Consider the following 27,042-nt stretch of genomic DNA (forward strand, 5'->3'; position numbering starts at 1 on the left):
CACATCCGCTACAGTACATGTGCCAGCAAGCAGGGCGATCCTCAGTCTCCCCGGTGCCCTGCTCCCTCTACCAACGGGAAATACACACACTCTTTTTGCAGGATAAAGGAGATTGCTTCCGCTAGGGGGCACGCGAAAGACTTCCAGAATTACCCTGCTCTGTCCCTGACCACATAAACCTCACCGTGAACTCCTACACCCTACTCGATCGCGCAGCGACCCCGAGCAGCCGCTACCGCGCAGAAGCCCAAACCGCAGCAGACTCCAGGCTCCGGGCTCCGCGACTTCACTCCGAACTTCCCGGCGTGAGCCTCGTCCACCAATCACAAGCGTCCTTCCGCGGGCCCCGCCCTCTCCCGCCCCGCCCCCCGACGCACGCGGCGCGCTGACGCCGGCGGCGAGCCGGGGCCGTTGGGCAGCGGAGGCCCCGCCCTGGCCGCCCGGTGCGCGGCCCCGGCGGCTCGACCTCCCTCCCCCTCCGCCCCCGATGAGGTTGTTCAGGCGGCGGCCGCGGTCCCCGGCGCTGGTGCTGCTGCTCCTGCGGCCGCTGCTCGCTTCCTCCGGAGCCTCGGTGCCCGGCTCGCAGCCCCAAGCCATGAACGCGGGCGGCGGCGCGCGGGGCTGCTGCCCCCGCTTGCAGCGCTCCACCGTGCCGGGCTCCGACCCGCAGCGCTGCAACGAGCTGCTGCTGCTGGCGGCCGGGGACGAGGCGGCCCTGGAGCCGCGGCACCACGTCCTCTACTTCCCGGGGGATGTGCAGGTAACGCGGGCCCGGCCTCCCCGACACGCCCACGCGGGTTGTCACACGGGAGTCGGGCGGGCGGGGTGGGGGTGGGGAAGGGACCGTGGAGGCCGCGGTTTGTCTGTCGGTCCCGGGGCCGCTGGGGTCGGGGGAAGGAGAGGCGTTGCAGGGAGTGGGACACGCTCGCTCAGCTCCAGCCTTGTCTGGGACAACGGTGTGCGTGCTAGGCACGGAGCACAGTTTGGAAAACGCCGTCTCACTAAAATACAGCCGTTGATCCGTTACTGAAGTGTGACCTCATCTGTAACCCTCAAACACGGGGTGGAAGAAATGGAATGGCCAACCATGCTAGGGATGCTGAGGCCCGTTTGAATGCAGCGCGGTGCGGTGTGCGTCCTTGGTGTTGCTGGGTTCACAGCTGCAGAGCTACGTCCACGCTGGAGCTGTCCTGGAAGCCGGGTTTTCGTCTAAAACTGCGTTGTGTGAGGAATACATTAACCAACCACGTGAGAGTATCTGACTTGGTTAACAGGAAGAGGCAGGGCTCTCTGTCCCTTTAGTTGTGTGCCAGGTGTCAGTCACCCCAGGTGACTTGTGTGTCCTATGTTGGACAGCGCAGATCGCAGATCCAGAGAGCCTTTCCGTCGAGCATCAGCCAGCCCAGAAAGTTCTGTTAGCGCTAGCGTAGACGTGCAAGTTAGAATAGAACAACCGGATGCTTTCCCCGTACTAGGATTTGTTCAAAACTATCATTGTTTTAAACTTGGTACTTGAGGATGATAAACCTAACGATCATAGTGGTACTTAGTATCTTCTCTTGCTCTCAAACTAATCCATTGACTTGACTGGTTGACTGCTATAATGGGACCTGGAAAAAGAACAAAACTCGGATTTAGATGTAAGGAAATCTACTCAGTTGGTGCCTTTGTACTCTGAATGCAACAGATATGTTGCCTCTGACATTAACTTGCAGAGATTTGCGACCAGCAACTAAATGCGTCTTAGTGGTGGTGGTGGTGGTGGTGGTCATGGCGGCTTCGTACTTTGTGGCGTGAGTGTGCCAGACAGAACATCCCTCTGTCTTCGAATGGGGCCCAAAGTGCTGCAGGTATGGTCTGAGTGGCGGCTTCTGTTGCGCCGTTAGCTTCCTGGACAACGACAGAGTGGTCATTGTGCTCAGTGTGGCATGTTTTAGAGGTTCCAAGGCCAAACTGCCTAGACCTAACACTCCCTTCCGTGCGCTTTAGCCTAAAGCCTGTGTGGAAGTCAAACCTCCCCTCTGTGGGCTTCAGTCAAGGTTAAATACTGGAAGAGCCCAGCGAGTGCCACCCCTCCTCCCCTTCAGGCACTGGAGTGCTCCAGGCGCGGACTTCTCTATGCCTTCACTCTTGTGGCTCTGTCTATTGTTCCCTGACAATATTTATTTCGTCTAGACATAAGCTGGATGTTTATGGATTCACCAATTGCATGCCAGTTGCTTCCTTTGATATTTAGTAGCCGTCTAGAACCGAAAATCTATTCATTCCTCCGCAGTCTTCCTCGTCCAAGTTAATGAAAATTCCGACTTAAGTCGCTCAGCTCAGAAATTTGAAGTCCTCCTAGGTGGATTTCCTACCTTATCTCTAACCCAGCGCTAACTGCAGCGCCTCCACCGTGCCTCTTAGTGCATCTAAAACAGTGGAGGTCTCCTTATACCGCCCCTTTCGAAACCCTCCATATGTATCTTCCTCCGTAGAAAGAGCCAGCGGCCCCGAGTACCAGGATCGCCAGTGTCATCAGATCTGGCTTTCCCGAAGAGTAAATGACCGTGAGAGTATGTCTTGACCTTATTCTCTGGGGTCATCCAGCCCTTTCTTAAGCTGTTCCCTTCAGCTGGTTCCTAGTCCCTGCTTAGTTGGGCTGTGTACTTTATTCCGCTGGTGCATCTTTAGAGATGTGCAGCTTCTCCTGGTGTAGCTCTCCTCTTCCTTCTCAGGTGGTTCAGAGGGTAGCTCATCAACGGCATGACTGTTTCTAAACTCTGGGAACCATGAAGTTTTCCGAAAAGATTCTTTGGCCCACTTCAGTGTAATCTGGGCTGGACCTCTGCAGTACCTGCAGGTCAGCAAGCGTCTAACTGGGCTGAGCCCTCCTAGGTCCACCTCACTGGGCATGAGCAGAGACGCAGCCTTTACCTACTTCCTGCAAGCATAGTGAATGCAGTTTATCCCAGTAAGACAAAGATTCGAAAGAAACCCCTTTTAGTCAGTTAACTGTAGTTAACAGCCTGGGTGCATAGAGAGTTTGACTATGGGGTGTCTGGGCCACATCTCAGGGTAGGGAAGCACCTGCCCATGGTTCTTGGGTCTGGATTTGATGTAACAGTAAGGATCCCAGTGTTCATTTTGCTGCTCAGGTCGTCAGTATTAACACTTTTAGCCCCTTTTTGATCATGTAACTGGAGCTGGTGGGGGCTGATGTTTAGATTTACAGCACCTGCTATGAGGCACAGCCTGAACTGAGTCAGCAAATCTGTTTCACTTGGCTCATTAAATAGTAATGCAAGCAATTGTATAGGTGTGGGACTTTGGAGTTCTCAATTATAATAAGCTTGCATATTTATTTGTTATTTCTCGATGGCTTCACTGTGTGTAGCCCAGGCTGCTCTTGAATTCTGGATCCAATCGGGCTCAGCTTCCTGAGTGCTGAGATTACAGGCATATGCTACCACACCAAGCTTATGAAGTGAACTAAGTAGGAGGCAGGAAAAACAGCTCAGTGTCTTTCTCAGCTACGTAAGGAGTTCAAGGCCAGCGTAGACTACCTGACACCTTGTCTCAAAGACAAGATGGCTTCGTGGGTAAAGGTGATTGTTGTCACGCTGGACATCTGAGTTCAGTTCCCAAGACTCACAGGGTGCAAGGAGAGAAGCTTTCCTGCAGACGTCCTGTGGCTTCCACACACACCGGTACACACAAAAATAATGTTTAAAAACAGTAACAGAAAGTAACAGATAAGCCCTTCCAGAGCTAAACTGCTTATTTTATGACGGTTTTTGTATAATAAACCTGGATGTGAAGAAGGTAATGGCAAAATCCATAAAAAGTCAACTTAAGAGCCGCTTGGAATATATTTCAAACATACACAGCTACTAATAGACATGTGGCAAATGATTAATGAAGTAAATTATTAGGAGTTGAACATTACAGTGAGGAAGTTATCAAAGGGCATAAGCATAGTTAACAAAAATAAAAAATAAAATAGCCAGCAAACAGAAAAATGTTTAACCTAACTTGAAATCCAATATGAAAATTAAATCTAGAACACTGCATAATCTTATTCTACCAGGATTTTAAAAATGAACCATTAGCATTGAAGCGAAGTAAGAGTGTGGAAACCAGTGTGTTCTGTGCATTGCCAGAGAGTGTGGAAACCAGTGTGTTCTTGTGCATTGCCAGAGAGTGTGGAAATCAGTGTGTTCTTGTGCATTGCCAGAGAGTGTGGAAATCAGTGTGTTCTTGTGCATTGCCAGAGAGTGTGGAAATCAGTGTGTTCTTGTGCATTGCCAAAGAGTGTGGAAATCAGTGTGTTCTTGTGCATTGCCAGAGAGTGTGGAAATCAGTGTGTTCTTGTGCCAGAGTGTGGAAACCAGTGTGTTCTTGTGCATTGCCAGAGAGTGTGGAAATCAGTGTGTTCTTGTGCCAGAGTGTGGAAACCAGTGTGTCGTTGTGCATTGCCAGTGCAGACTTCACTGTTAGTTCCAGGGGTATTTTACTGGCATTCAAATACTGTGATGCACGTCTGTATTGCTATAGAGTCATGCCTTTTAGAATATTTTAAGAGAAAATTATATCTAAGCTTATGGTTGCTTGGTAGAGACCATGAGGTAAGGCTTCTTCACTTGAAAGCCTTTCGCGGTTTGAATGTTAAGTGTTCTGTACATTTTTCCTATTAAAAATAGACTACTACCAAAATTAACTCTACCTACAAATATATAAAGAAAAAATTCTAAGTTCAGCAGTGTTAGAAATGATTAAAATGTACACAGCTAGCAGGTCAGTGTTCTCTAGTACATGTGTACATGCGTTATGTATATGAGGAAATACTGTATGGTCAGAACAAAAACACAGCATTACTTTATACAGACTGCATCTAAACAAACAAAATCTGTACAAAAGGCAAATGATGCACAGACAAGAGCAAAGATCTAGATAGTAATAATTTTTAATACATCTAAATTTGAGCTGTCCCATGCCTGTGAAACTGAACAAGTTCAAAAGAAAACCACGGAAGGCAATTTTGTAGTCTCGATCACCAACTTTAACTTGTGATTATTTAACACCTGGTGTCCCCTCACAGGAGTTTTAGATGTAGTTACGGATTCGCGTTAAGATTTTCTGTGCCATCCTGCAACTTTGCAAGAGAAATACTGGCGTCAGGCATAGCAGTCAGGACGCTGGGAGAGTCTCCATGCCTGTGACAGACTCATCCCAGAGAGCAGGACCACAGCTCACTGGGAAGAAAATATTCCTAAATTATGTCTTGATCAAAAGATCTGTAATCAAATTTATATTTTCAATTGAATTAGGGAACTTTATTACATATGCACTAAATAAAAGTTATAAATGATTTTTAAAGCTAAAATTTATCTTTCTAGATTGTTTTATTCAGAAATTCTTAATACTTAGTGCAAGTATTAAGTGCAATACCCTGTCTCTTAATGAAGTTAAGGCCAAGTGAAGTGTTTCATTCAAAATCTTAGAGCCAGAAAGCACTAAAAGGTTTTAGGTTTTATTTTGAGTACATTAACCATAGGTCAACAAACCTTGGAAAATAATGCAAAGCTTTATAGGTAAATACACTTTCAATGTGTGTTTATCTTTCTTTTCAGAATTACCATGAGGTCATGACTCGTCATCCTGAGAATTATCAGTGGGAAAACTGGAGTCTAGAAAATACTGCCGCCATCCTGGCCCGCCGTTTCCCCAACAGCTTTATCTGGGTGGTCAAGTGCTCGCGGATGCACCTGCACAAATTCAGTTGCTATGACAACTTCGTGAAAAGCAACATGTTCGGCGCACCTGAGCACGACCCGGACTTCGGAGCCTTTAAGCACCTGTATATGTTATTAGTTAACGCTTTCAGCTTATCTCAGAACGGCTCGCTGTCCAAGACGAGGAGTGTTTGGAATAAGGACTGTAGAGCAGCTAACTGTGAGTCTAATCCTTCTACTTCTCGTAATGGTGGCCAGGAGAACGAGAGGACCTGTGGAAACGCTGGCGTGGCCGCTGTGAGTTTTTCTCCACTGTCGCTGAATGGCGCCTCGTTCACTTTGGTTGGATTCAGTAAAGGCTGCGTAGTTTTGAATCAGTTGCTGTTTGAGTTGAAGGAAGCCAAGAAAGACAAGAACATAGACACTTTCATCAGAAGTATAAGAACAATGTATTGGCTGGATGGTGGTCATTCTGGGGGAAGCGACACTTGGGTCACATATCCTGAAGTCTTGAAGGAATTTGCTCAAACTGGGATTACTGTCCACACCCATGTGACACCATATCAGGTACAAGATCCAATGAGGTCCTGGATTGGCAAGGAGCACAGGAAATTTGTTCAGATCCTTGGGGATCTGGGCGTGCAGGTGACTAGCCAAATTCATTTCGCAAAGGAAACTCCCTCCATAGAGAATCACTTCAGGGTTCATGAAGTGTTCTGAGACCTAGCGTGCTTCCTCAGCGGGAAAACTGCGTCCTTTGTCATGATTACAGGTGACGTAATGTCAGGGTAGTTAGATGCATTGTCAGCTTGTGGGCTAAGAAGATGAACATTCCAGAACTCTTGAGTGTCTTACACAGTAGGACTCCTTGCTTGTACATGTGGGCAGCTTTAACTTTGGGTTGGATCAGAATTAATTTGAAATCCAGAAGGGTCGTGTGTGATAATTCTATGTCCTTTGAAAACGGAAGAAACTTGGTGTTAGTCTTAGTGTTTGTGTTGAGAACAGCCAATCTTTTGAGACCTCTTCTCCACTAACGTTGGTAATAACAGCAGTTCAGCCGTTGACCAGACATTTCATTCTTTCTCTGTCCAAGGGTCCTGGGGAAGACTTGCACCCTACATCCTCCCTCCCGGGAAAGTTTTGTGAGCCCCTGAACTCATTCTCAGTTCTCCCAAGTATTCGGTTTTTTTTTTGTTTTTGTTTTTTGTTTTTTAAAGTTAAAATATATTTATTCCTGCATATCCAAGATCATAGAGTTGTACAGTTGGTTTTTAAAACATAGTAGACTAAGCACTGTAACTTAATTCTTAATTGACAGTTTTTAATTATGTTAGTTTGCTGTCACAAGGAGACAGATTCCGCAGACCTAAATCAGTGTTTCTTCAGAAGCATGGTTTTGTCTGCCAAGAGAAAATAGCTTTCTTTGGCCAAATGTAAAATTACATTGAGATAAGAAAGGTTACAAAGGAAAGTTTGAAGACACAAATAATTTAAATTTTGGCCCAGAAACTGAATTTGCTTAACACTGCTACATAATTTGGGTGAAGTTTCCTTCTGCCCATTTTTCTTTACTAGATAAATGCATTTTGAAAAAAACCAAAATCTAACGAATTTCAAGCAGTACTGGAACAAAGCTGTGTGGCTATTGAAAGTGGCACTTTTTATTTATGAATAAATTTGGTTATTCCATGACCTCTAAAGTTTTAACCAAATAGGGAAATAACATGCTGCTTTGGGATCGAAAAGAAAATGTATCCTAAAGCGTAGTGTTAGTATGCAACATGTTAATTTCTTGATCTCTTCCAGAATTACATTTAAATCACTCTCTATTCTCAGTATTCACCCACGCCAGATGTTTGGAATGAATGTAGTTCTGTCGACTACAGATGAGTGTCTACATTTTCTCAGTAGTTGTCTGTTGTTTCACTTTGAATGTCTTTTGAGACTAGCACTTCCCACAGTAGACCAAGTTACCTGGTTCTACCTGATCGTGTATTTCCTTAACTTAGAGCCCTATGATTGGGTGACTGCATTCAACTTGTTTAACCATCATCAAAGGTACCACTCAATGTAGAACAGCTGAATTCGAATGGTCATATGGAGGGAAGGCTTGTCTCGGTCCTTCAGTCTCCACTCATGGGAGTGTTCCATTGTTGCGGTGAAGTGGACATTGATCCGAGGGACACCTAAAACTGCCATGGCCTCTGGAGACAGTGTTGAGTAGTACGAGTGCTTTGGAGTGGAAATGGTTGTTTGTCCCCACACGGGCATTTCTGTGTAAAACTACAGATTCGTCCTCTTCCACATGGGTTTTAAAACTGTATGCGTTAAATCTGTTACTGTAAATGTGGGTCTTACTTGGCAGTGCCTTTGTAAAGTCACCGAGAGAAGCTGTCCTAGAGATGTGAACTTTGTTCGTACCGCAGCATGGATGTGAACCTGTATTAAAAAGAGTAACCCACAGAAAGGCCGTTTGGATGTGTTTGTCCACCTTGCTACTGTGTCTGCTTCAACTTTCCTGTCTTTTCCAGGCGAACAGCTGTCCTTCCACTGAGTACACTGGTTAGCTGCTCCATAACTGTCCGTAGGACACTAGAGGAATTCCTAAAACCTCTCCCTTTTCTTTGCTGCTCATCTTAGCTATCTATACTCCTTTATCCCCATAAACGACTGTTAGAGTATAGTGTGGTTCATTTCATTTCTGCAATGTCCAAGCACCCGCCTAGTCTAAGGAGAATCTAAGCCACAAGGATCTAACAAGTCCCAGCAACATGTTAGCGGTGAGACAACACAACAGACCAGAATTTAGGAAGGAACATCTACAAAGTATCCCATTCGACGTCCTCTTAGAGGAAGGTGAATTAACAACCAAGGGGCAATGATCTCATGTGTAACTGAAGTGGACTTTGCAGTTCTCAGTGATGGAGACAGCATCTCCTGGCATGTTTAAGAAACCCAGTGATGACTTCCGCGTTTGAAGCAAGGTTAACACCAGAGTGCCAGCCTGTAATTCCTCTTGACCCACCTGCCAACCAGCACTGGCGGAAGGAGTCACCACAGCCCGCCTTTCACCTCCCCGAAAGACCTACCGTACTCCACACCTCCTAAGAGTTAACGTCAGCTTTTTGTAGGTAAGTAGATGTGCCTTGTTATTGGTTCTGTGTAGATGTTCACAGAACTGCTACAAAAGGATAAAAGAAACCTAGCCTTGTTGACTGTCTCTTGGTATTTCGTATACTTTGAAATCATGGAATACCTGCTCTTCATGACCTGGGCCAAGACAAATACTGAGTCATGCAAAGCTAACAGTGTTGAAATGTTTTGAACACGATGTACAGGTGTGTCTCCCACGGCCTCTCGGCCTCATCTCAGCAGCTGCTGTCACTAGGTTGGCTGTGTACCCAGCAGAGCTAATCCTGTCTATGTAAACGTTTACAGAGCATACACTGTACAAACGGCAGAGGTCTAAATGTTTTTGTGTATTAAACTGGACGAATTTGATGCCAACTCGTATCCGGACTCCGTGGTTGCGTATTTTGTATATATTCGGCCATCCTCCCATTGACTGTTGGTTTCATTTATGTTCATATCTGCATCTAGTAAGCTGTATATTTGCTTTGTTGGGAGACAATGAACTCGTTCAGCCCTGGACCAGCTGGAAGGATGGGGTGTGACTCATGGCCACCACCACTGTAATGTTTCTGTAGCCGCTCAGTTAACCAGAATCGTCTCTGCACTCCAGGGTGATTATGTGATTTCTAACACACATCCACTCAACAAATTTAAGTATTTTGAATCCAATGAACGTTATTTAACGTTAGTTAACGTTTATGTTATTCACTTGGCCTTAAACCAAAAGACGAAAGCATCTTTATTTAAGAATATGAGCAGGAGAATTGTCTGAAAACTTCTCACAGGATTCATTGCAGTGCTGTAGACTTCAGGAGCCAGCAAGTCTCAGAGGAAGATGGATGACTAGCCTCAGTCAGGTGCTGGTCCCTACCTGACTCTGTAGACTGTGTTATAATCGCTTCACTTTCAAGGTGAAGATGAACAGATCCTCCGGTTCCCTCGGCTACCCAACAAGGTTCTGTGTAGGTCAGTTGGGTCCTGGTGACACCTTTTCTAGGTGCTGGGTCTGAACACAGGTACCTGTGCTATGGGAGTGCTCTACCACCGCGTGTTCCCAACCCTCTATACGACTGGCTAGTTAACTCAAAGCTAACTAAATACTGTGTGAAGTCAGGGTTCACATCTTTCCCTTTCTGAGAAAGTCAGTGCTTTGCTCAGGCTAAGAAGATGAAAAAAGAATCTGATTAGACATGGCTAGTGTACAGCGTACTAAAACATTTTTCCCAGTACACATTTTACCTTTGCTCATCTCAGTAATTTCAGTTTTACTTCCAAAGATGACTAGGAAAAGTCATGATTCTTATATACTTTTCCTTTCTTTGTTCAATGCCTGAAGTTACTCCAGCTCTAAACAGGGCACTGGTGGATGAGCTTTAACAGTAATGGTTTCCTCTGTAATTAAAATGTGTTTAATTGATGGGCTCAGATTACTTTAGATGGACACATGTACATTAAAGACCATTGTTCTTCAATGGCACTGAGTAATAGTCATAAAGAATAGCACACACACAAATGGGTCATTATCTCCAGAGATTACATCCATTGGCATCCTCACCTGTCCAGCTATTGAAGTTTAGATGTAAGTACTAACTAAAAAGAGAAAGACAACATCAACATGGCAGGAGAGGCCAGGGGAGACGAGATACACCATCAAATGTGTTCACTGTTAGCATCCTGTAAGCTTTACTAAGTATCTAACCCGTTCTGTTCTCTCATACACTTCGTGCCTCACGGAAGAACATCCCCCTGTTTAATCTTACAGCGTGTGACGACGGGCTCACTGACGGACAGGCTAAGCCACTCAGAGCATTAAGGCCACGGGCTTGGTAGGAAATGCTGGAAAGCGGCTGCGTGGAAGAAGCCTGTGGATTCCGGCCAGGAGACTCCACTGCACCACTGCATACAAATGAAGACACACAAGGCCCCAGCTGCTACTGGCAACCATCCAGGACCACGAGGGCAGCTAGACCTAGGATGATGCCAATCCTGCGGCTGAAAGAGTGGGGTGGGGGCGGGGCAAACAAAGGTTTCTGGTGGACTAATAAATCACTGCGAAACCAGGGGTCATTCCACCAGCAGACTTCATGTAGTGATTCAATACATTTTTTATTAAGTAGGAATTTACTTCTTTACATCTAAGAACTACAGAATGGTTCCACTAAGCACTCTCAGCCTGTACCAAGTAGAAATCAGATATGTATCTCCTTTTATACCACAGATCTGAGACTGATTTATCCAGTTTTAAAAAAAAGCATCTTTAAATGTTTATATATTATAGTTCTTGAGCTGATTTTTATTTATTTAAATTTTTACTACAATTAGTTCATTTTTCTTTTACTCCAAGTTCTTGCTGTAGGCTTTGTCTTGAATACGCAGGACCATTTGGCGTGCGTAGAAGTCCCTGTACTCCTCTGGTAGTTCAGCCAGTGTTTTCAAAGCTCTGTCCAAGATTTGCACAGCTCTGGATGCGGCCACAGGGTCTTTGTTGCCATAGGTGTCTGTTCTGTCGTAGCATTCCGATGGAAGGTGCTTCCAAAAGACATTCACTCCGACTCCAAACGCCTCAGAAGTCACATTATGGAACCATAAAGCTGTACAATGTTTTTTTTTTTTTAAAAAAACAAAGTTAAAAATAAAACTTACAGTTTAAAAAAAAAAATAGTCAGTGAAATATCACGACTGCACAGAGCAGGCTCCTGGGGCTGCAGACCCTGCTTTCAGTCAGAGTCACGAGCACTGTTCTAAACCCCTTAGGGATTTTCATTTTCCCCACCTAGAATGAAAGACATAATAAAGTGTATTTGCTTTGCATTCTCTGATTGGGGCAGGCTTCTGTGTTACATGTTTACACTTCCTGACACACACAATCACATCAGAACATGGAGTGTTTTGTACACAGAGCATTTTAGTTATTTGAAGACCATGCCTGGTCCTTGGTGATCCAATTCCATCCTTGTTCTCAAAATCTTCCTGTTCCAAAGCAGTCTGGTCCCCTGACTTAAGGTGGCACACACTGTAGCTTCAGGTTTTAGATTCTAAAACCAGACACAGACCAGTCCTTTACCATAAAACCATGAAAACCACAGTCGGCCCTTTGGTGGTGAAGAAGAAACCTGACCACACTAGTTAGCTACTTTTCATTTTCACTAGCAAGTTTACTGTTTTCCACTAACATCTTCACAATGTACACGCTATAAGAGTATTAAAGAACACCTCCGTGAGCAGATGGGGCGCTAACCATGCCAAAGTGTTCAGTCTTATGAAGGAGGGTTTAAATCTTAGAAACACTTGTTCTAGGAGTGTTCATGGAAAAACAGTAATTTATAAAAGTCGTCTTCAACATTTTGGTTTTAATTATAAGGTCTTTCAGAATCTTTATTCACTTGTTAATATACCAGAAAAATCTAACCATTCTGATAGGTAAATCTAAAGATGGAAATCTTGTTTTACATTAAAATATATGCAAATACTTAATTTCCAGATAAAATGAATATAGAGTAATAGAAAACTACATAGCTCTAATCATGTTCTAAAGACACAAAAAACAAATTTAATTTATTAAATGGCAATAGACTAGATAAAGGAGTAGCTGCTGAAAAAAGTACGGTACTAAGTCAGTGCATCACGGCCCTGACCAGACGTGTGAAGGGTGCTGCCTTGGAGGAGTACAAGACTAGCAAGGCCGTGGTTCCTGATGCTCACGGGACCTACAATCTACCCTCAAGTATGTCACCTGACTTTCACTGGTTATAGATGTTTCAAAAGTTAATACTATCACTGAATAAATATATAGTTTATGAACTACAAACTTATGAATTACAGCAAATAGAATTCCACAAGGAACCTTGGTCAATAAACCCCATTACTTAGGGTCTTTATAATTTTAAGGTATGCACGTAAATGTTAATTACAGATAATAACTATCACCATAGTTACTAACATGGAAATTTTATGAGCATCCAAATTAATGTTTATTTCTTGAAACTGTATACAGAAGTTTTCAGATGTTGATATTATAATATTTTGATATTTAATAAAAGTTTATAATCTTCTTAGAAAATATTTACCATTTCTAAAATGCCTATATATTTCAGAAATAAAATGATTTTTAAAAAACAACCAGGTAGAACCTTTTCCCAGATATAAGGTATTTAACATACACGAGCAGCCCACTACATCCCTAGACAAGATGGTACAGCCCTGTGCAGCAGGCAGTCCACTGTCCTGAAGACGGGAGCGGAGGCAGCTGTGATCCAATGATAAGCACCTGTACGTCTAGACAAATAAACACAGCAAACACGCTGGTGTGATCTAGAGGCCTTACCAGGAATGAAGAGAACATCGCCAGCTTCCAGGGAGCACTCGTACCTCCGCGCCTTCGGGAAGAGTGGGTATTTATCTAGGTCTGGGCTGTCAATATTCAGCACTTCTGACTTAGAACCTAGTTCCCAAGAGAGATCACACAGATTGAACCAAGTCCGCACTGTTTAAAAAGTAATCACAAATATAAACTTGAAACTCAACTCTTTAATTATTGTATTTACACTGTGAGAACTAACTATTCTTCTGAAGCCTAAGATAATTTTCAGTGACCATTCTTTATACAAGACAACCAACATCCATCATCCATGCAATCCAGTGAAATCATCTGAAACCTTTCTGTGGTTTTCAGAGACAGGGTTTCTCAGCCCTGGCTGTCCTGGAACTCACTCTGTAGACGAGGCTGGGCTAGAACTCAGAGATCCACCTGCCTCTGTGCTCGAGTGCTGGGATTAAAGGTGTGCCTCTGCGCTCGAGTGCTGGGGTTACAGGTGAGCACCACCCTGCCTCTGCGCTCCAGTGCTGGGATTACAGGTGAGCGCCACCCTGCCTCTGCCCTCGAGTGCTGGGATTACAGGTGAGCGCCACCCTGCCTTGTCTGGAGACTCATTCTTTATACTGCCTGTCGCCACTCCCACACCCTGAAGTGTGGTCTTCCTACATTACTAAAGACAACAGAATAAACTATAGAAACATAAACTCAAGCCATACCTGATAAATATAAGTAGTGTGCATCTCGAGGACTGAACAGTGTGACTCGCTTCTTCCCTGTCACTTGTATTAAAAAGTTATCCATTACCTAAAGATCAATGAGATTTACATGTAAGCAGTATCCACAATGAGTCAACGGAGACAACGGCCCTCTAAAGAGTTAACTTCAGTATCTACAATTCAAGTCAATGGAACCAACAGCACTCTAAAGAGTTAACTTCGGTGTCTACAATTCAAGTCAACGGAGCCAATGGCACTCTAAAGAGTTAACTTCAAACCTCATTCTTTCCTTTTCTCTTTTTTATTGGGAGGGGGTCCACAGGGTCTCACTATGTTGCTCAAACTGGACTTCTGATGCTCCTGCCTCAGCTTCTGAGTAGCTGGGATCACAGGCATGTGTCACTGCATGTTAAACCCTATCCCTTCTGTGAAATTCAGCCCACATAAAACCCTTACAGTCATAACTGAATCCTAGTAATGAAAAGCTTGTGTTCCATGCACAACCGTGTCTCTATTGAGGACATTTCCCATGTTTCTGACATGGGAAAGACCAGCACTAGGAAACCAGGAAATGGAATAACAGCGTCCATGCACCGGCGCTGCCCTGGGTTAAGGTTTGTCTTCTAGGTTATCGAGCTGTGCCCTGGGCCACGCAGAAATCACCCCTGCAGCTGCTGCTGACCTCTGCAGATGTGTCCACCCACAGTGTGGTCATCAACACCGCGATTGTGAGACTATTGTACAGGCCTCCCATGAGGCAAATTCCCACAGTACTTTCCAATGAACCGATGCTGACTTTCCCTGAGCACACAGACGGTGCCCTCTCTGCACTGAGCAAGATGTGTGCCTGGTCATCATATATTAATTATCAACTGAACATTTCTTCTTTCAGCACGAAACCTTTACTTAGCAAACTAATTCTGTAGTTTACAATTACTATTCCTCTGACTTTTTTCTTTTTTTTAAGTTTTTCAAGACAGGGTTTCCCTGTGTAACAGTCCTGGCTGTCGAGGAACTCGCTTCCGCCTGCCTCTGCCTCTCAAGTGCTGGGATTAAAGGCGTGGGCCACGACTGCAGGGCTCCTCTGATTTATTGAGACAAGCATTATGTAGTCTATTGTAACTCAAGGTCAAAGGAAACTACTTAAAATTTAAAGCATGATCAATAACGTTAAAAATACATGAAACACATTATCTTCTCACCAATCATTCAAGCAGAACTTTTAAAATATGCTGAGATTCCATGTTTGTCTCATCTAATTATAGAGTTACTATCCTGAAATCCCCTGTAAGTTCTAAATGTCCTAGACGAAGTATGCACATGCCCCAACAGTCTGGCATGCTGCCACATGCTGGAATTCCTGCCAGCTGGGAGGCAGAGAAAGAAAGCTCTGAGGTCATTCCAGTCAGTGCTTCAAAATGTAGCTCCCGTTTCAACACAGCAAAGGCCTACGGAAACGCAACAGGTGTTACAGTTTCCTGTCTCTCCAGCCGCCAACACCGAACGACACACAACAGCATGTAAAATGTGCTTACTGTACTTACAAATACAGTCAGCAGATAGCCAACGAGAAGACAAGCAAGATCAAAGTCTGTACACCCTGCTCCTGTACGGACCAGCAAACAGTTCGTGTTCTCTAGGGGTACAGATCCTAAGGCCTTGAGGGACCCCAAATTCTTACTCTTGCAAACCATTCCCCACAGTTTCTTCCGTTGACCTAAGTAAGGACTTGGATGGCAGTCAGGTGTTTCACTGAGACGCCGTGTTCCCACATCTTCCCCCGCTAAACCACGACCCATCTCAGCTACAGTAAGAACCTGACCACAGAGGAAGACGTAGGACGAGGCTTTGCTCCAGCCGACACCACGGCACTACCGTCCTGCAGACGGCTGACTCTCTCAGCTCCATGTTCTGCCAGCGGCAGTGCTCAGGTCTCTAACGGGGCCCGTAAAGCTCAATCTACGAATGTCAGGCCCGCAAGAGCAGCAGATTTGTGAACCTTTCCATTTCTTACTCTGTAATTTACGCACATCGTAGTGAGTCCAGAGCTGCAGGCCAGGTGAACTGATTCGAAAAACACTGGAGAAGAACTGCTCCTCTTTGAAGAACGCTGGGAACTTAATATCTCCTCCTAGGGAGGGAAACTGCCGTCGGATATCCGCAACATCCTGCATCAACACACACACACAATATTTAGATTACAAACAGTATCTGGGAAGAATTTCAACAATAGCACCGTTGGCGTGATGGTTCCTGGAAGGACGAAGAGGCAGGCGTCTCTCGAGTGCTGTGACGCCCCTCGCCAGGGCTGCTCAGCCTGTGTCTCAGCACTCCTGTGTGGTCACATCAGAAGTCACAGCACGTTCCTAACAGTAGCAAAGTTACAGTCACGAAGTAGCGACGAAAATCATTTTATGGTTGGGGTCAGCACGGCGTCAGGAAGGTTGAGAGCCGCTGCTCTAACCTTTCTAGTGAAGGAGAAACGGACTTGAGTATCACTACTGTCAGGTTCAATACAGGCAGTGAGATTCTGTTGTGTTTTAATGAACCTTGTCTGAGGATCAGACTGCAAAGCTAAGCCACTAGAGGTCAGGCAGTGGTGGCTCACAACTTCAATCCCAGGACTCAGGAGACCTCTGTGAGTTCAAGGTCATCCTGGACTACTTGGGATTGATCCAGTCTCAAAGAGAAACAGCCAGACCGTGGGGACCCACAGCTTTAATCCCAGCACCAGGGAGGTGGAGCGGGAAGTGACGTGGCTGGGCGGAGAGGAATGTAAAGCAAAGCGGGAGGGGACAGGAGCTGGGATGCAGTCTGAGGATTAGAAGGACAGGACGCCCCTCAGTCTTAGCTCTGGTAGCAAAAAGAACTCCCTGGTGGCAAGCTGCACCGCATCTCTGACCCTCGTATCTGACTTCAGGCTTTCATTATTAACACAACTAGAATCTGTGCTACAAATACCCTCACTAACACAGACTCACTAGCACTTTGAGCAAGAGTCACAGAATGCATATCTAGTCTAGCCTTATAATTTGCCTCTGAATACATAAAGGCTCATCTAATGAATCTTCGGGACTCTCAGGTAAGTACTGTATTAGCTGAACGGCCATCTGTAAGCTACATAGCAGTAGAGACTCTTATTGCATAGAAATTAGATGACTGAGATTCTTCAGTCCTGAATGACTAAATAATCATCTTTTAAAGATTCCTCAATCAGGGACACACATCATTAAAGAAACCAAAAAAGGATGAAACGGGTTACAGTGTGAAGATGCTCAGGGACATTTTAAGTAACTGCTTTAAACCACAATTCTTACCTTCCTCGGGTCTTCTCCAAGTGACCGCAAGTAGTATTTCTCATCCTAAACATCCCAAAGAATAGCATCAGTATTGATTAAAAAACAATGAGAGATAAGAGATGGAGTAAATCTTAAAATAGGGCCGAGTCAAGTCATGTAAAAATTCAATTATCTTACCCTTCCTACTGATGCCCCCTGGTGGCCACATAAAGGAACGTTTTTATATGCTGCTCAGGACTGGATCTAAAGGGCAGCAGAAGCGCGCGTGAAGCCACCGATTAACTGGTACTTCAATGTACACTGCTTTAACATTTGGTAAACCAGATGTGAATCCAACAAACAACTTCTTAATACAACTAAGAAACGAGATAAAAACCTTATGCCCGGCAGTGGTGGCGCACGCCTTTAATCCCAGCACTCGGGAGGCAGAGGCAGGCGGATCTCAGTGAGTTCGAGGCCAGCCTGGTCTACAAGAGCTAGTTCCAGGACAGGAACCAAAACAACTACAGAGAAACCCTGTCTCGAAAAATCCAAAAAATAAAATAAAAAAAAAAACAAACCTTATCCTTTAACACATTAAAAAAAAACCACAGGGAGACTGTATTACACCAGACCATGCCTAGCCCAGCAACCGGCATTCTCCCAGCGCAACCTTAGGGTCAACTCATGCATGATTTTTTTTTTTTTTCGAGACAGGGTTTCTCTGTGGCATGCATGATTTTTTTAAAAATATTTATTTATTTACTTATTGTGTATACAATATTCTGTCTGCATGTATGCCCGCAGGCCGGAAGAAGGCACCAGACCTCATTACAGATGGTTGTGAGCCACCATGTGGTTGCCGGGAATTAAACTCAGGACCTTTGGAAGAGCAGGCAATGCTCTTAACCGCTGAGCCATTTCACCAGCCCCTCATGCATGATTTATAAGAGCGGAATTACATACGAAGTTTTAAAGTCAGCACTTACACTTCTGACGACCTGAGTAGCTAAAGAAGAGAACGGATTATAGATGGGTCACTGCAGGGCTGGCCTGTGACACCCAGTGCTGTGTGCATTTCCCAGAGAACTGAGATTTAGCAGGTCAAGTAAGGCACGGCACACTCCAGAGCGCTGCCTTCCAGAAACCAATGCAGATGCCTGAATTTGATATCTCATTTAACTCACAATGAACAGCTTAGCTGTTCTCACATTTTTGGTGCCACACTGAAATGGTCCTTTAGCTAGACTTCAAAGCACGTTCTTCAAAATCTGAACTGTCACTCAGCGAAGAGGCACAGCTAGCTGCTTCATCAAGAAAGGGCTCTTTGCTTATCTGCAAAGAATGCATCTAATTTGGGGCTGCAGCTGCCGATTTCTTCAGGTTCACCTTAGCATCTGACCCAGGGTCCCGCTCTGCACACAGGACAGAGCCAAGCAACAACCAAAGAAGATGGAAAGCGGTCTGGAAGCTGCCATCTATGCAGGACCCTCTAATGGACAATGTTTGCTCAGGGTTCCGTGAACTGGCAGACCGCCAGGTGTGTATAGTTGTGTCTAATGGACACATGGGCCCGTGCACATGCACACACACACACATGCATGCGCACACGCACACATAAACACACACACACGCATGCGCGCACACACACACACACACAAATCCATTTAGTATATGTCTATTAAAGGTTTCTAAAAAAATTACCTCTGAAATAAAGAATTCTTTATGCGTTTCTTCGGCTGCTCTCTGGACCAACTTGTTAAACGGTAAAGTTCTGAAATAAACATAACAGAATCCTGAGACATAAAAATAACATACCAACTAGCAATACCATCATGATGCACGCGGGCTTGGCGCAGTTGGGCACCATGTGCTTTGAAGTACCCAGCTTTTAGTATAATCCATGTCGACAGAATTCTGAATATTCAAAATTCATTTAGAGGTATATAAATTTGACCTGTTACCTGAAAATTTAGACTTAAAGATTTTAAATTTATGGTTCAGATGGCTCTTCAAAGGTCAACATCCTTCTTCACAAGTCACTGAGGGATGCTGCCATGGTATCAGGTACTGGGCTAAAGAGCGGGATCAGCGGTAAGAGTACTTGGTCCTCCTGAGGACAACGTGCACTCAGCTCCCAGTGCCCACATGTGCAGCTCAAACCGTCCATAACTCCGGCTTCAGAGGATCTGACGCCCTCTTCTGGCCTCCATGGGCACTGGACACACATGCGGTGCACAGGACACACATGCAGGCAACTCACCCACATACAATCAAAGTACAGTCATAAAGTAAAATACATGAACTTTGAGGTTCTGATTGCCACCTGTCCTTATGTGCCAGGGCCAAATAAATCTGGTCAATGGGACAACCATAGCCTCACACTAGTATCGAGGAGCAGTGAGATTACTGGTGAAGACACTCCAGCCCCGCTGCTGCCTGTCACCTCCTCAGCACAGGAGGGGCAGTACTCTCTCAGCTCCTGCTTTCCCTGCCGTCTTATGGCTTCTGGAGAAAATGGCAGGACATTCTAGAAACAATGTGTGCTTCCATTACCACACTCTTCAAGTTAGAGAGTTATCCTTGCTCTACTCATCCGAGTAACTAAAAGCACTTCCTACATGGGGCTCAGGGGCAGAAGGCTTCCTAGTTCCATTCTCCAGTCATGAAGATGCTACTGTATCAGTAGCCGACAAGGAAATCCTCCCAAGCTTGTGTCCCTCACTGGGAATTTGACCATCTCATCACCAAGGATATGTAGGGGAGGAGGAGGGAGAATGTGAACTCTCCTCCATGAGGAGCTGACCTTGGCTAGCTAACGTCCCCTAGTACTGCTCTTTCCCTAAAAACACATGGAGTGCAGATGAAGGTTTAATCTTAGCTAAAATACCAGGCATCACAGTTTACTGGACGAGAAAGTGGTTTTCCTGGGTACAATGTGTGAATATGCCCCCATGGCCTATTTCAAGTCACTAGCTTTGGGGGACACTGACCTAAGCTGGGGTTGTGTTTCAGTACACCTCCACGGTCTTGTCCTGTTGTAACTAAGCTGCCACTGGTTGACAAAAATGACTCTTGAACCACACAATTCACTGATAACATTCTCCCAATATGCTGCTTCCTGCCTCGTATTCTGTCACACCCGGAGAGCGGCTCTTGTGGGTGTGACCATCAACCTGAACAGAGGCTGTTGCGGGACTGGTGCAGAGAATGCAGGAAGGAACCAGTCCACCACGTACTGAGACCTACGCAGGGCCCTGTCTCTACTCCAGCCTCTGGTCTAGCGTTCAGCAAACTTCTCGTCACTCTCCTATTCAAGGCTCCTACCAAAGGTTCACCATACACACACCATTCAGACCTGGAGGCTGCTGTGCCCAGCTACCGGTGTAACTGCTGCACTGCCCACAGTAGCTTCTAGGAAGAACAATGAAGGCCTGGAACTTCTTCCCCAAAGCAGCACTGACCAGTGACCCTGAAAGAGCAAGATAAAGCAATTCCGAGCTGTCTGTCTGCCCACAACCTGCCCTTACACAGCAGCAGGGAACTCCTAAGCCTGAGGCTTTCTCTGTCCCGCCTGTTCTAAGCAGAAGGTCTTCTATTACAGAGCCTCTTCTCAGGACCAGCACATAAAAAAGTGAGACAGTATCAGAGAAGGCTTCTCATGGATTCTGGGATGAGCAAATTTGAATATACACCCTGGGTTTTATCATTTTAAACCGCACGATCTCAGACAAATTGTTTAATATTTTAAATGTAATTAGTGTGTGGGGGCCTGGATGTGTGTGGAGGTCACAGGACAACTTGCAGGAGCCGGTAGATCTACCACGTGTCCAGGGCACTGGACTCAGGTCACATTAAAGTGACAACATGCACTTTATCCTCTGAGCCATCTTATGAGGCCCAAGGGACGTTTTTAAAAACCTTCATTTCTCATCTGTAAAATCACTATAAGCAATATCTACATTAGACTATCTTATAGTTTAAGTGGGGAATATAACTTAGTGTTGGCACAATATCTTAGATGCTGTGACAGTGGCAATGCACCTTTACAACATACATTAAAACACCACCAGCAGCCCTGAATTTAGCGCCCAGGGGTCTGTTTCTGGAATGGCTGCTTCCCGGAGAGAGACAGTGAGAAGAGGGTGCGGACAGAATCAGGTGCTGCAGTGAGTGGAGTCTCCAGCGTAGCTCACACGGTGCTCCTTCTGAGAGCATCCTGGCTGGGGAAGGGGCAGGGCAGCACACAAGCGACCAGAAGATGCTAACACTAGTGAGTTCAGGCGCAACCTCTGGACAGCCGAGAGAGGATAAGAACAACCAGAACCGACGTGATTACATATCAATACATGTTATGGACATGTTATCTACACGATCTCTGATGTTTCAATATCTCTAGGTTAAATTCCTTCTGTACTTAGTAAATGCTAAAACAAAACAAATTAAATTTACTTTTATCCTTGTGCAAAAATATTTTTTCCTGTTTTTAGTAGCTCTAATGAAAGGCTTTGCAGAAGCTGCGATAGAAATTATTACATAATATATGTGTTTTAAAAGCAAGTTTTGAAAAGTTTAGAGGACATGAAAAAACATCCGAACCATTCGCGATGAAGTTTCAACACCCACATACTATGGCCTTTGTCTGGAGTATAAATAATCCTGACCGCAGGCCGAGAAACACTCAGCCCTCCAGTACTTTCTTCCACTTTTTTGACTGAATAAAAAGTGCAAAGTTCTTACACTCGGAAAAACTTACAGCAATTAAGTTCAGTCCGTGGCCTGTTCAGTAACCAGAAACTACAATGGTGAGCACTCAGCTGGAAACAGAGAAATGCTTTGGCGGTTACTACACAGGCTTGGACCGCACTGGTGAGAGAGGAATGGCCCCGACACCAGAAACCCCCGTTTAGCTCATCTCTAACTGAATCTGTGAACATGGGGTCTTTCAGTAGATTTAATTTGCTGGGAACTGCACAGGCTCAGAATGTGAAAGTTGTTTGTTTTTTAATCTACCATTTTTAATGACTCTCGGGGGAATGAACAACACACATCTGCAGGATGACATTTTCAGCTTCCAAACGTAGACGTTCAGTAGCCGATTCACCTGCTAGAGTGCACAGCACAAAACCAGCACGGAACTACCAGCACTCGAAGCTCAGCATGGGTTTAAATGCTACTGAGTGGAAGACGGTGTGCAGAGACAGAAAGAGACGCCAGCCTGAGACAGCGTCCTGCACTGGGCAGTAAAGACTGGACGAACACCGCACACAACTTAAGAGGCCACCTAACTCCAAGAATAGAAATTCTCTGTTCCATGACTCCACAGGCTACAGGGCGCACCCTATAGTAGAAGAATAAGACTGGGCTGGAGAGATGGCTCAGTGGTTAGGAGCATTGCCTGCTCTTCCAAAGGTTCTGAGTTCAATTCCCAGCAACTACATGGTGGCTCACAACCATCTGTAATGAGGTCTGATGCCCTCTTCTGGCCTACAGACATACACACAGAGACAGAACATTGTATACATAATAAATAAATATTTAAAAAAAAAAAGAATAAGACTGTGGAAATGTCTCTGTACAGTTATATAAACTCGGAATTCTTGTCTTTTAAGCCACTCATGAAAAAGCAGTGAGCTATTCCATGATTACATAAACTGGATTAAAGATGAGACACAGAATGGTCTTATATAATGATGTAAAAATATTTTCAAAGGTTTAAGAAAGTTATTTGTGTCCCCGGAGTAACCTCAGAAGAAAATACCTATACACAAAGTTCTTACTAATGAAGTCCATCTGTGCGACGGCAGCGACGTGAATCTTCACCTCTTTCGCCCCCCCAGTTTGGCTCAGGTAGTCCACTGTCCATTTGCTTGTACAGGGCCCCAAGTCGAGTCCTTCCAACACAAGGGGCTTCCTCTATAATGAAGGGAAAAACACAACTGTGAAAACAAACACTCCACGGGGGCTGCCGTGGAGTCAGAGGGTGGCTCTGAGCAGGAGCTCCGACTGAAAGCATCTAACAGCTTGTGCTCTGACTCAGACACGAAGATCACCTGATCACACACCCAGAACAAACCTAAGGTCAGGAAAACAAACAGCCTTGTCAGCAGATAAATTCAAATATGAAATATTTTCATGTTATTTATGGCAAAATATACTTAAATTTTACTTCGTTTTTGTAGCTTTTAATTTTGCTATCACTTAGCACTTCTGACAACAATGCACGAACGTGAGAGCGTCCATCTGGTCTACCTGACTCTTCAGTGTGCAGCCCGCCTGCGCTATCAGCTGCTAACTCACAGTTTTCCTGAACCACTTCACAGTGAAATTGTTAATATCACGTCCTCAGTCTAAAACTGAAGCATGTTTTCTGAAAACGGGCTATTCTCTTCCAGAGCAATTACCCAAGATGCACCTCACGCTGACGCTATTACGTAACACCACACACGTTTAAGTCTCACTAATCACCTCTCCTTCCTTTCCCTGACCCAGAATCCAGGCTGAGAAGCACTCGGATTCAGGGGTCACAGCTCTTCTCATCTGGCTCATCAGCTTTCTTTGTCTTCTTTTCCCTGAATATTTATGAGCACATGGGCCAATAATTTTGTTGGAGTCCCCTGGATTTGGGTTCATCTAGTTTCTTCATGGTTAGATTTTAGGTTATGCAATCTGAGCAAGGACTGTCCCAGAGAGGAATGGAGTAGTCCCCCAGGGCACAAGGGGGCACATGACATTCTGCCTAACATTTACTCAGTCTCTCTTGCCTCCAAGTTTACTGGTATAATTCTAATGCTTAAATCATCACAGATGTGACCAGTAGGTCTCTTTGGATTGGTTCCTGTGACTTTTAAAACTTTTAAAAACCTCCTTATTTTATAACAAAATAAAACAATCCAGGTATCTTTTGCATTGAGTCTGTCCAGCCCTGCAATCCATCATTTCTTTGAGCAACTCTGGTTTCTCTGAAGTGAGAACTCTTCTTTTGACATTTTAATTATGCGCAGAGTGTATTTTTATTACATGTATCTACCATACAGGGGCTCTTTTTCATTTTGTATCATAACTTCTGTCTTCTCAACAGTAAGAGCTGAGAAACATGTAAGGGCGTGTGTATACCCTTCAAATACACAAATCTAGACACGCAATCACATATCTTTCTCTCTCATCATCTATGTACATGTACATATGCATAAACTTAAGGTATTATGGATAATACAAGCATCAAGGTTAAGTCTAGCCTTTATTGTTTGTAATTTTTGTTCAACAATGAAAAACTTATTTCCCATCATCGATATTTAATCATCTGCAAAACTCCAGACTTTTTTTTTTTTCCAGAAAACAGTTTCAGAACTGCTATTTTGCAGGGCTATAAGTAACTTACCCCATAAAGCCACCAAACAGGCTCACTTGTTACTTATTTCCTTTCTTCCCCCCCTTTTTTTTCTTCCTGAGACAGAGTTTCTGTGTAGCCTTGGTGGCCACTGGAACTCACTCTGTAGACCAGTCTAGTCTCAAACTCAGATAAGCCTGCCCCTAAAGGCACATGCTGCCAACCATGCAGCTATTTCTACTTTAGGGTTATTTTGTTTTTAAATCATTTCTCACTTCTGTTGAATTTTTGTTTTTGTTTTGAGACAGTCTCACTAAGGAGGCACGGCTAGCCTAGAACTCACTATGTAAGCCAAGCTGACCATGAACTCACAGAGATCCATTTGTCTCTTCCCAGCCCGGTCACAGCTTGTTGGTTTTTTTTAATTATTACTTTAGAATGTAAAATACTAATCTGAATCCCCTCAAAGCCAGCTCTATCACCAAATTCTTCCAGCACATCCTCACTCATCCTCTAAAGACAGCCGATTAACTACTTTTTTCCTTGCTTTCTTCTTTTTTCTTTTCAGTTTTTCGAGACAAGGTTTCTCTCTGTAGCACTGGTTGTCCCAGAACTCACCCTGTAGACCAGGCTGGTCCCAAACTCAAAGATCTGCCTGCCTCTGCCTCCCAAGGGTGTAAAGACTTGCACAACCATTGCCTGTATTTCTTTTATTGTTGAAGTGGCCCAAACACACATTTGTTTTGTCCTCCCCATCTCTCAAAAGACTACATTTCCTTTTAAAAGTTTAAAAACATATACTTTGAAAATTATTGCTATCAGTTCCCACATTATTCTTTTTTATTGCTTCGTGTATCAAAGACTAAATGAGCAAAATGTATCTAATTTCCCTCTTTGTCAAGGAATACAGATAAATAAATTTTAAGAATTGCTGAGTTATAAAGTAAACACGTAGCATGTGAGCTGTAACAACAGTTCAATCACTTGGTCTAAATCACTTGGCTGCTAGTTCAATACACCCCCACCAAGGGGAAATTATGTCTTTAATCTTAGGCAATGTAGGTGGTAAGAATTAGTATCTCATTGCGGGAATGAGAACCCTGCCTGGTTCACAGACATAAATGTTGATTTAAAAACTTCTGTGTCTTACTGTCGGTTCGTTTGGTTCTGCCTCAAACACACTGTAACTGAGGCTAGGCAGAAAGACGGGGAAAACAATGGGGGACCTCCGCCCTGCAGTCTGAAATCTCCCACCAGCTGAGAGTGAAGAATTCAGCACAGCTAGACTGGCACTGTGGCACACACCTTTAATCCCAGCGCGGGGGAGGCAGAGGCAGGTGAATTTCCTGAGTTCGAGGCCAGCCTGGTCTACAGAGTTAGTTGCAGGACAGCCCGGGCTACACAGAGAAATCCTGTCTTGAAACCTCCCACCAAAAAAATTCAAGCACAAAAATTAACAAAATTCGCTGGGAGGTTGCCTACATGAAGACAGTATTCCTTTTTATAAGGAAATACTTCAAATAAAAACATTATAGCAAAAATCATGTCTAAGGCCAAAGCATATATAACCAGGTATGGCTTTTCTCCTCTCCCAAACCTGTAATCCAGCTATTTTCTAGGATAGTAAAAGGCGGGTCTTAACCTCCGTGTGCAACTTTAGTGATCCACGGTTTTACCCGATAAGACTAGATCATCCAAAGTATCTCTCTGTTGAAGCAAACTTAAACTCTGCCTCACATGGACTCGATCAGAAACCCTTCACTAGAGTGTAGTCAGGAATTCTGTGTTCTGAGCAGAGAGCTCTCAAAGGTGCACACACTGCGGGCTGGTCCAGCCGCACGCAGCGATCCCACGACACTGCCACTAACGACCTTAGAGACCTTTTCCCTTTGAATATTCGCCAGAATCCTTACTGCTTTTTCTGAAACTTGGACTATCTTGCAACGTCCTGAAAGCAAACCTTTTTCTTTTCTTTTCATTTTAAAAACTACTTTCTGCTAGTTTTTTTCCTTCTTTGAAAGCTAATGCTAGTTTAAGCCTTAATCACGATCCAAGTTAAAATCAAAGACCTGTACCAGAGGAAACGTCCGGGGAGACTCCCATTGGTTTCCCTGCTGCCCGTCTCTCATTGGATTCAAATGTGGCGCTTCAAAAATTTATTATCTCGAAATAGAGACTGCGAGGATCGGGGGTGCGGGGAGGGGATCCTATGCTAAACTTTAGAAAACCCCATATAAGAGGAGCAAGCGAGGCCGGAAAAGTCTCACACTCGGCGTGCCGCGGCCGTCCCCGCCCTCCACACTGGGGTCGCAGGAGAGCCGACGGGAGCCCCGGTAGATCTTCCCGCCGCGGGCTCCTCACCTGTGGATAGAGATGCTCCAGGAACTGCTCCCGAGAGACTCCCCGAAGCCGGGGTACCGGAAGGCGCTGCTCCGCCATCCTGGGCCCGGGCTGGTTTCCCCGGGAGGACGTGTCCATGCGCGAGTGATCCTCCCGGAAACACAACCCCGCGAGAAAAGGGCCGCCAAGGTGATGGACGCCAGAGGGCGGCTGG

The 27,042-nt window shown here is 44.8% G+C and overlaps 2 protein-coding genes across 3 annotated transcripts; one reads left to right on the forward strand and one right to left on the reverse strand.

Annotated features, from left to right (window-relative positions):
- Positions 1-408: 408 nt before the first annotated feature.
- Positions 409-10,830, forward strand: LOC121444844 (UPF0565 protein C2orf69 homolog). Of its 2 annotated transcripts, XR_005973831.1 has the most exons (3): positions 409-760; positions 5,613-8,848; positions 10,612-10,830. XR_005973831.1 is itself a non-coding variant. In XM_041646754.1 (2 exons), the coding sequence occupies exons 1-2, from the start codon at positions 488-490 to the stop codon at positions 6,432-6,434; spliced, it is 1,095 nt and encodes a 364-aa protein (XP_041502688.1). In that variant the 5' UTR covers positions 409-487; the 3' UTR covers positions 6,435-9,211. The 2 variants fall into 2 exon arrangements, 1 of the variants encoding a protein (XP_041502688.1); XM_041646754.1 differs by lacking the exon at positions 10,612-10,830 and having other exon boundaries at positions 5,613-9,211.
- Positions 10,831-10,936: 106 nt separating this feature from the next.
- Positions 10,937-26,982, reverse strand: LOC121444845 (tRNA wybutosine-synthesizing protein 5-like). The gene is made up of 8 exons (XM_041646755.1): positions 26,850-26,982; positions 22,920-23,074; positions 18,863-18,932; positions 17,198-17,242; positions 15,911-16,048; positions 13,881-13,968; positions 13,174-13,290; positions 10,937-11,440 (listed from the first exon to the last, which is right to left on the reverse strand). The coding sequence occupies exons 1-8, from the start codon at positions 26,964-26,966 to the stop codon at positions 11,184-11,186; spliced, it is 987 nt and encodes a 328-aa protein (XP_041502689.1). The 5' UTR covers positions 26,967-26,982; the 3' UTR covers positions 10,937-11,183.
- Between the last annotated feature and the right edge of the window lie 60 nt (positions 26,983-27,042).

The sequence above is a fragment of the Microtus oregoni genome, unplaced genomic scaffold, assembly GCF_018167655.1.
Source record: "Microtus oregoni isolate MIOR12 unplaced genomic scaffold, Mior012 000144F_ref0000341, whole genome shotgun sequence".
Taxonomy (NCBI): Eukaryota; Metazoa; Chordata; class Mammalia; order Rodentia; family Cricetidae; genus Microtus; species Microtus oregoni.

What these genes read in the sequence shown, in the direction of transcription:
- LOC121444845 (XM_041646755.1), bottom strand. Translation starts at nt 26,966, where the DNA reads ATGGACACGTCCTCCCGGGGAAACCAGCCCGGGCCCAGGATGGCGGAG. An exon ending in TTGGAGAAGACCCGAGGAAG is followed by an intron (nt 16,049 to 17,197) that starts GTAAGAATTGTG and finishes GTGTTGATGCAG; the next exon opens with GATGTTGCGGATATCCGACG. An exon ending in CGATGTTCTCTTCATTCCTG is followed by an intron (nt 11,441 to 13,173) that starts GTAAGGCCTCTA and finishes AACATTGTACAG; the next exon opens with CTTTATGGTTCCATAATGTG.
- LOC121444844 (XM_041646754.1), top strand. Translation starts at nt 488, where the DNA reads ATGAGGTTGTTCAGGCGGCGGCCGCGGTCCCCGGCGCTGGTGCTGCTG. An exon ending in ACTTCCCGGGGGATGTGCAG is followed by an intron (nt 761 to 5,612) that starts GTAACGCGGGCC and finishes CTTTCTTTTCAG; the next exon opens with AATTACCATGAGGTCATGAC.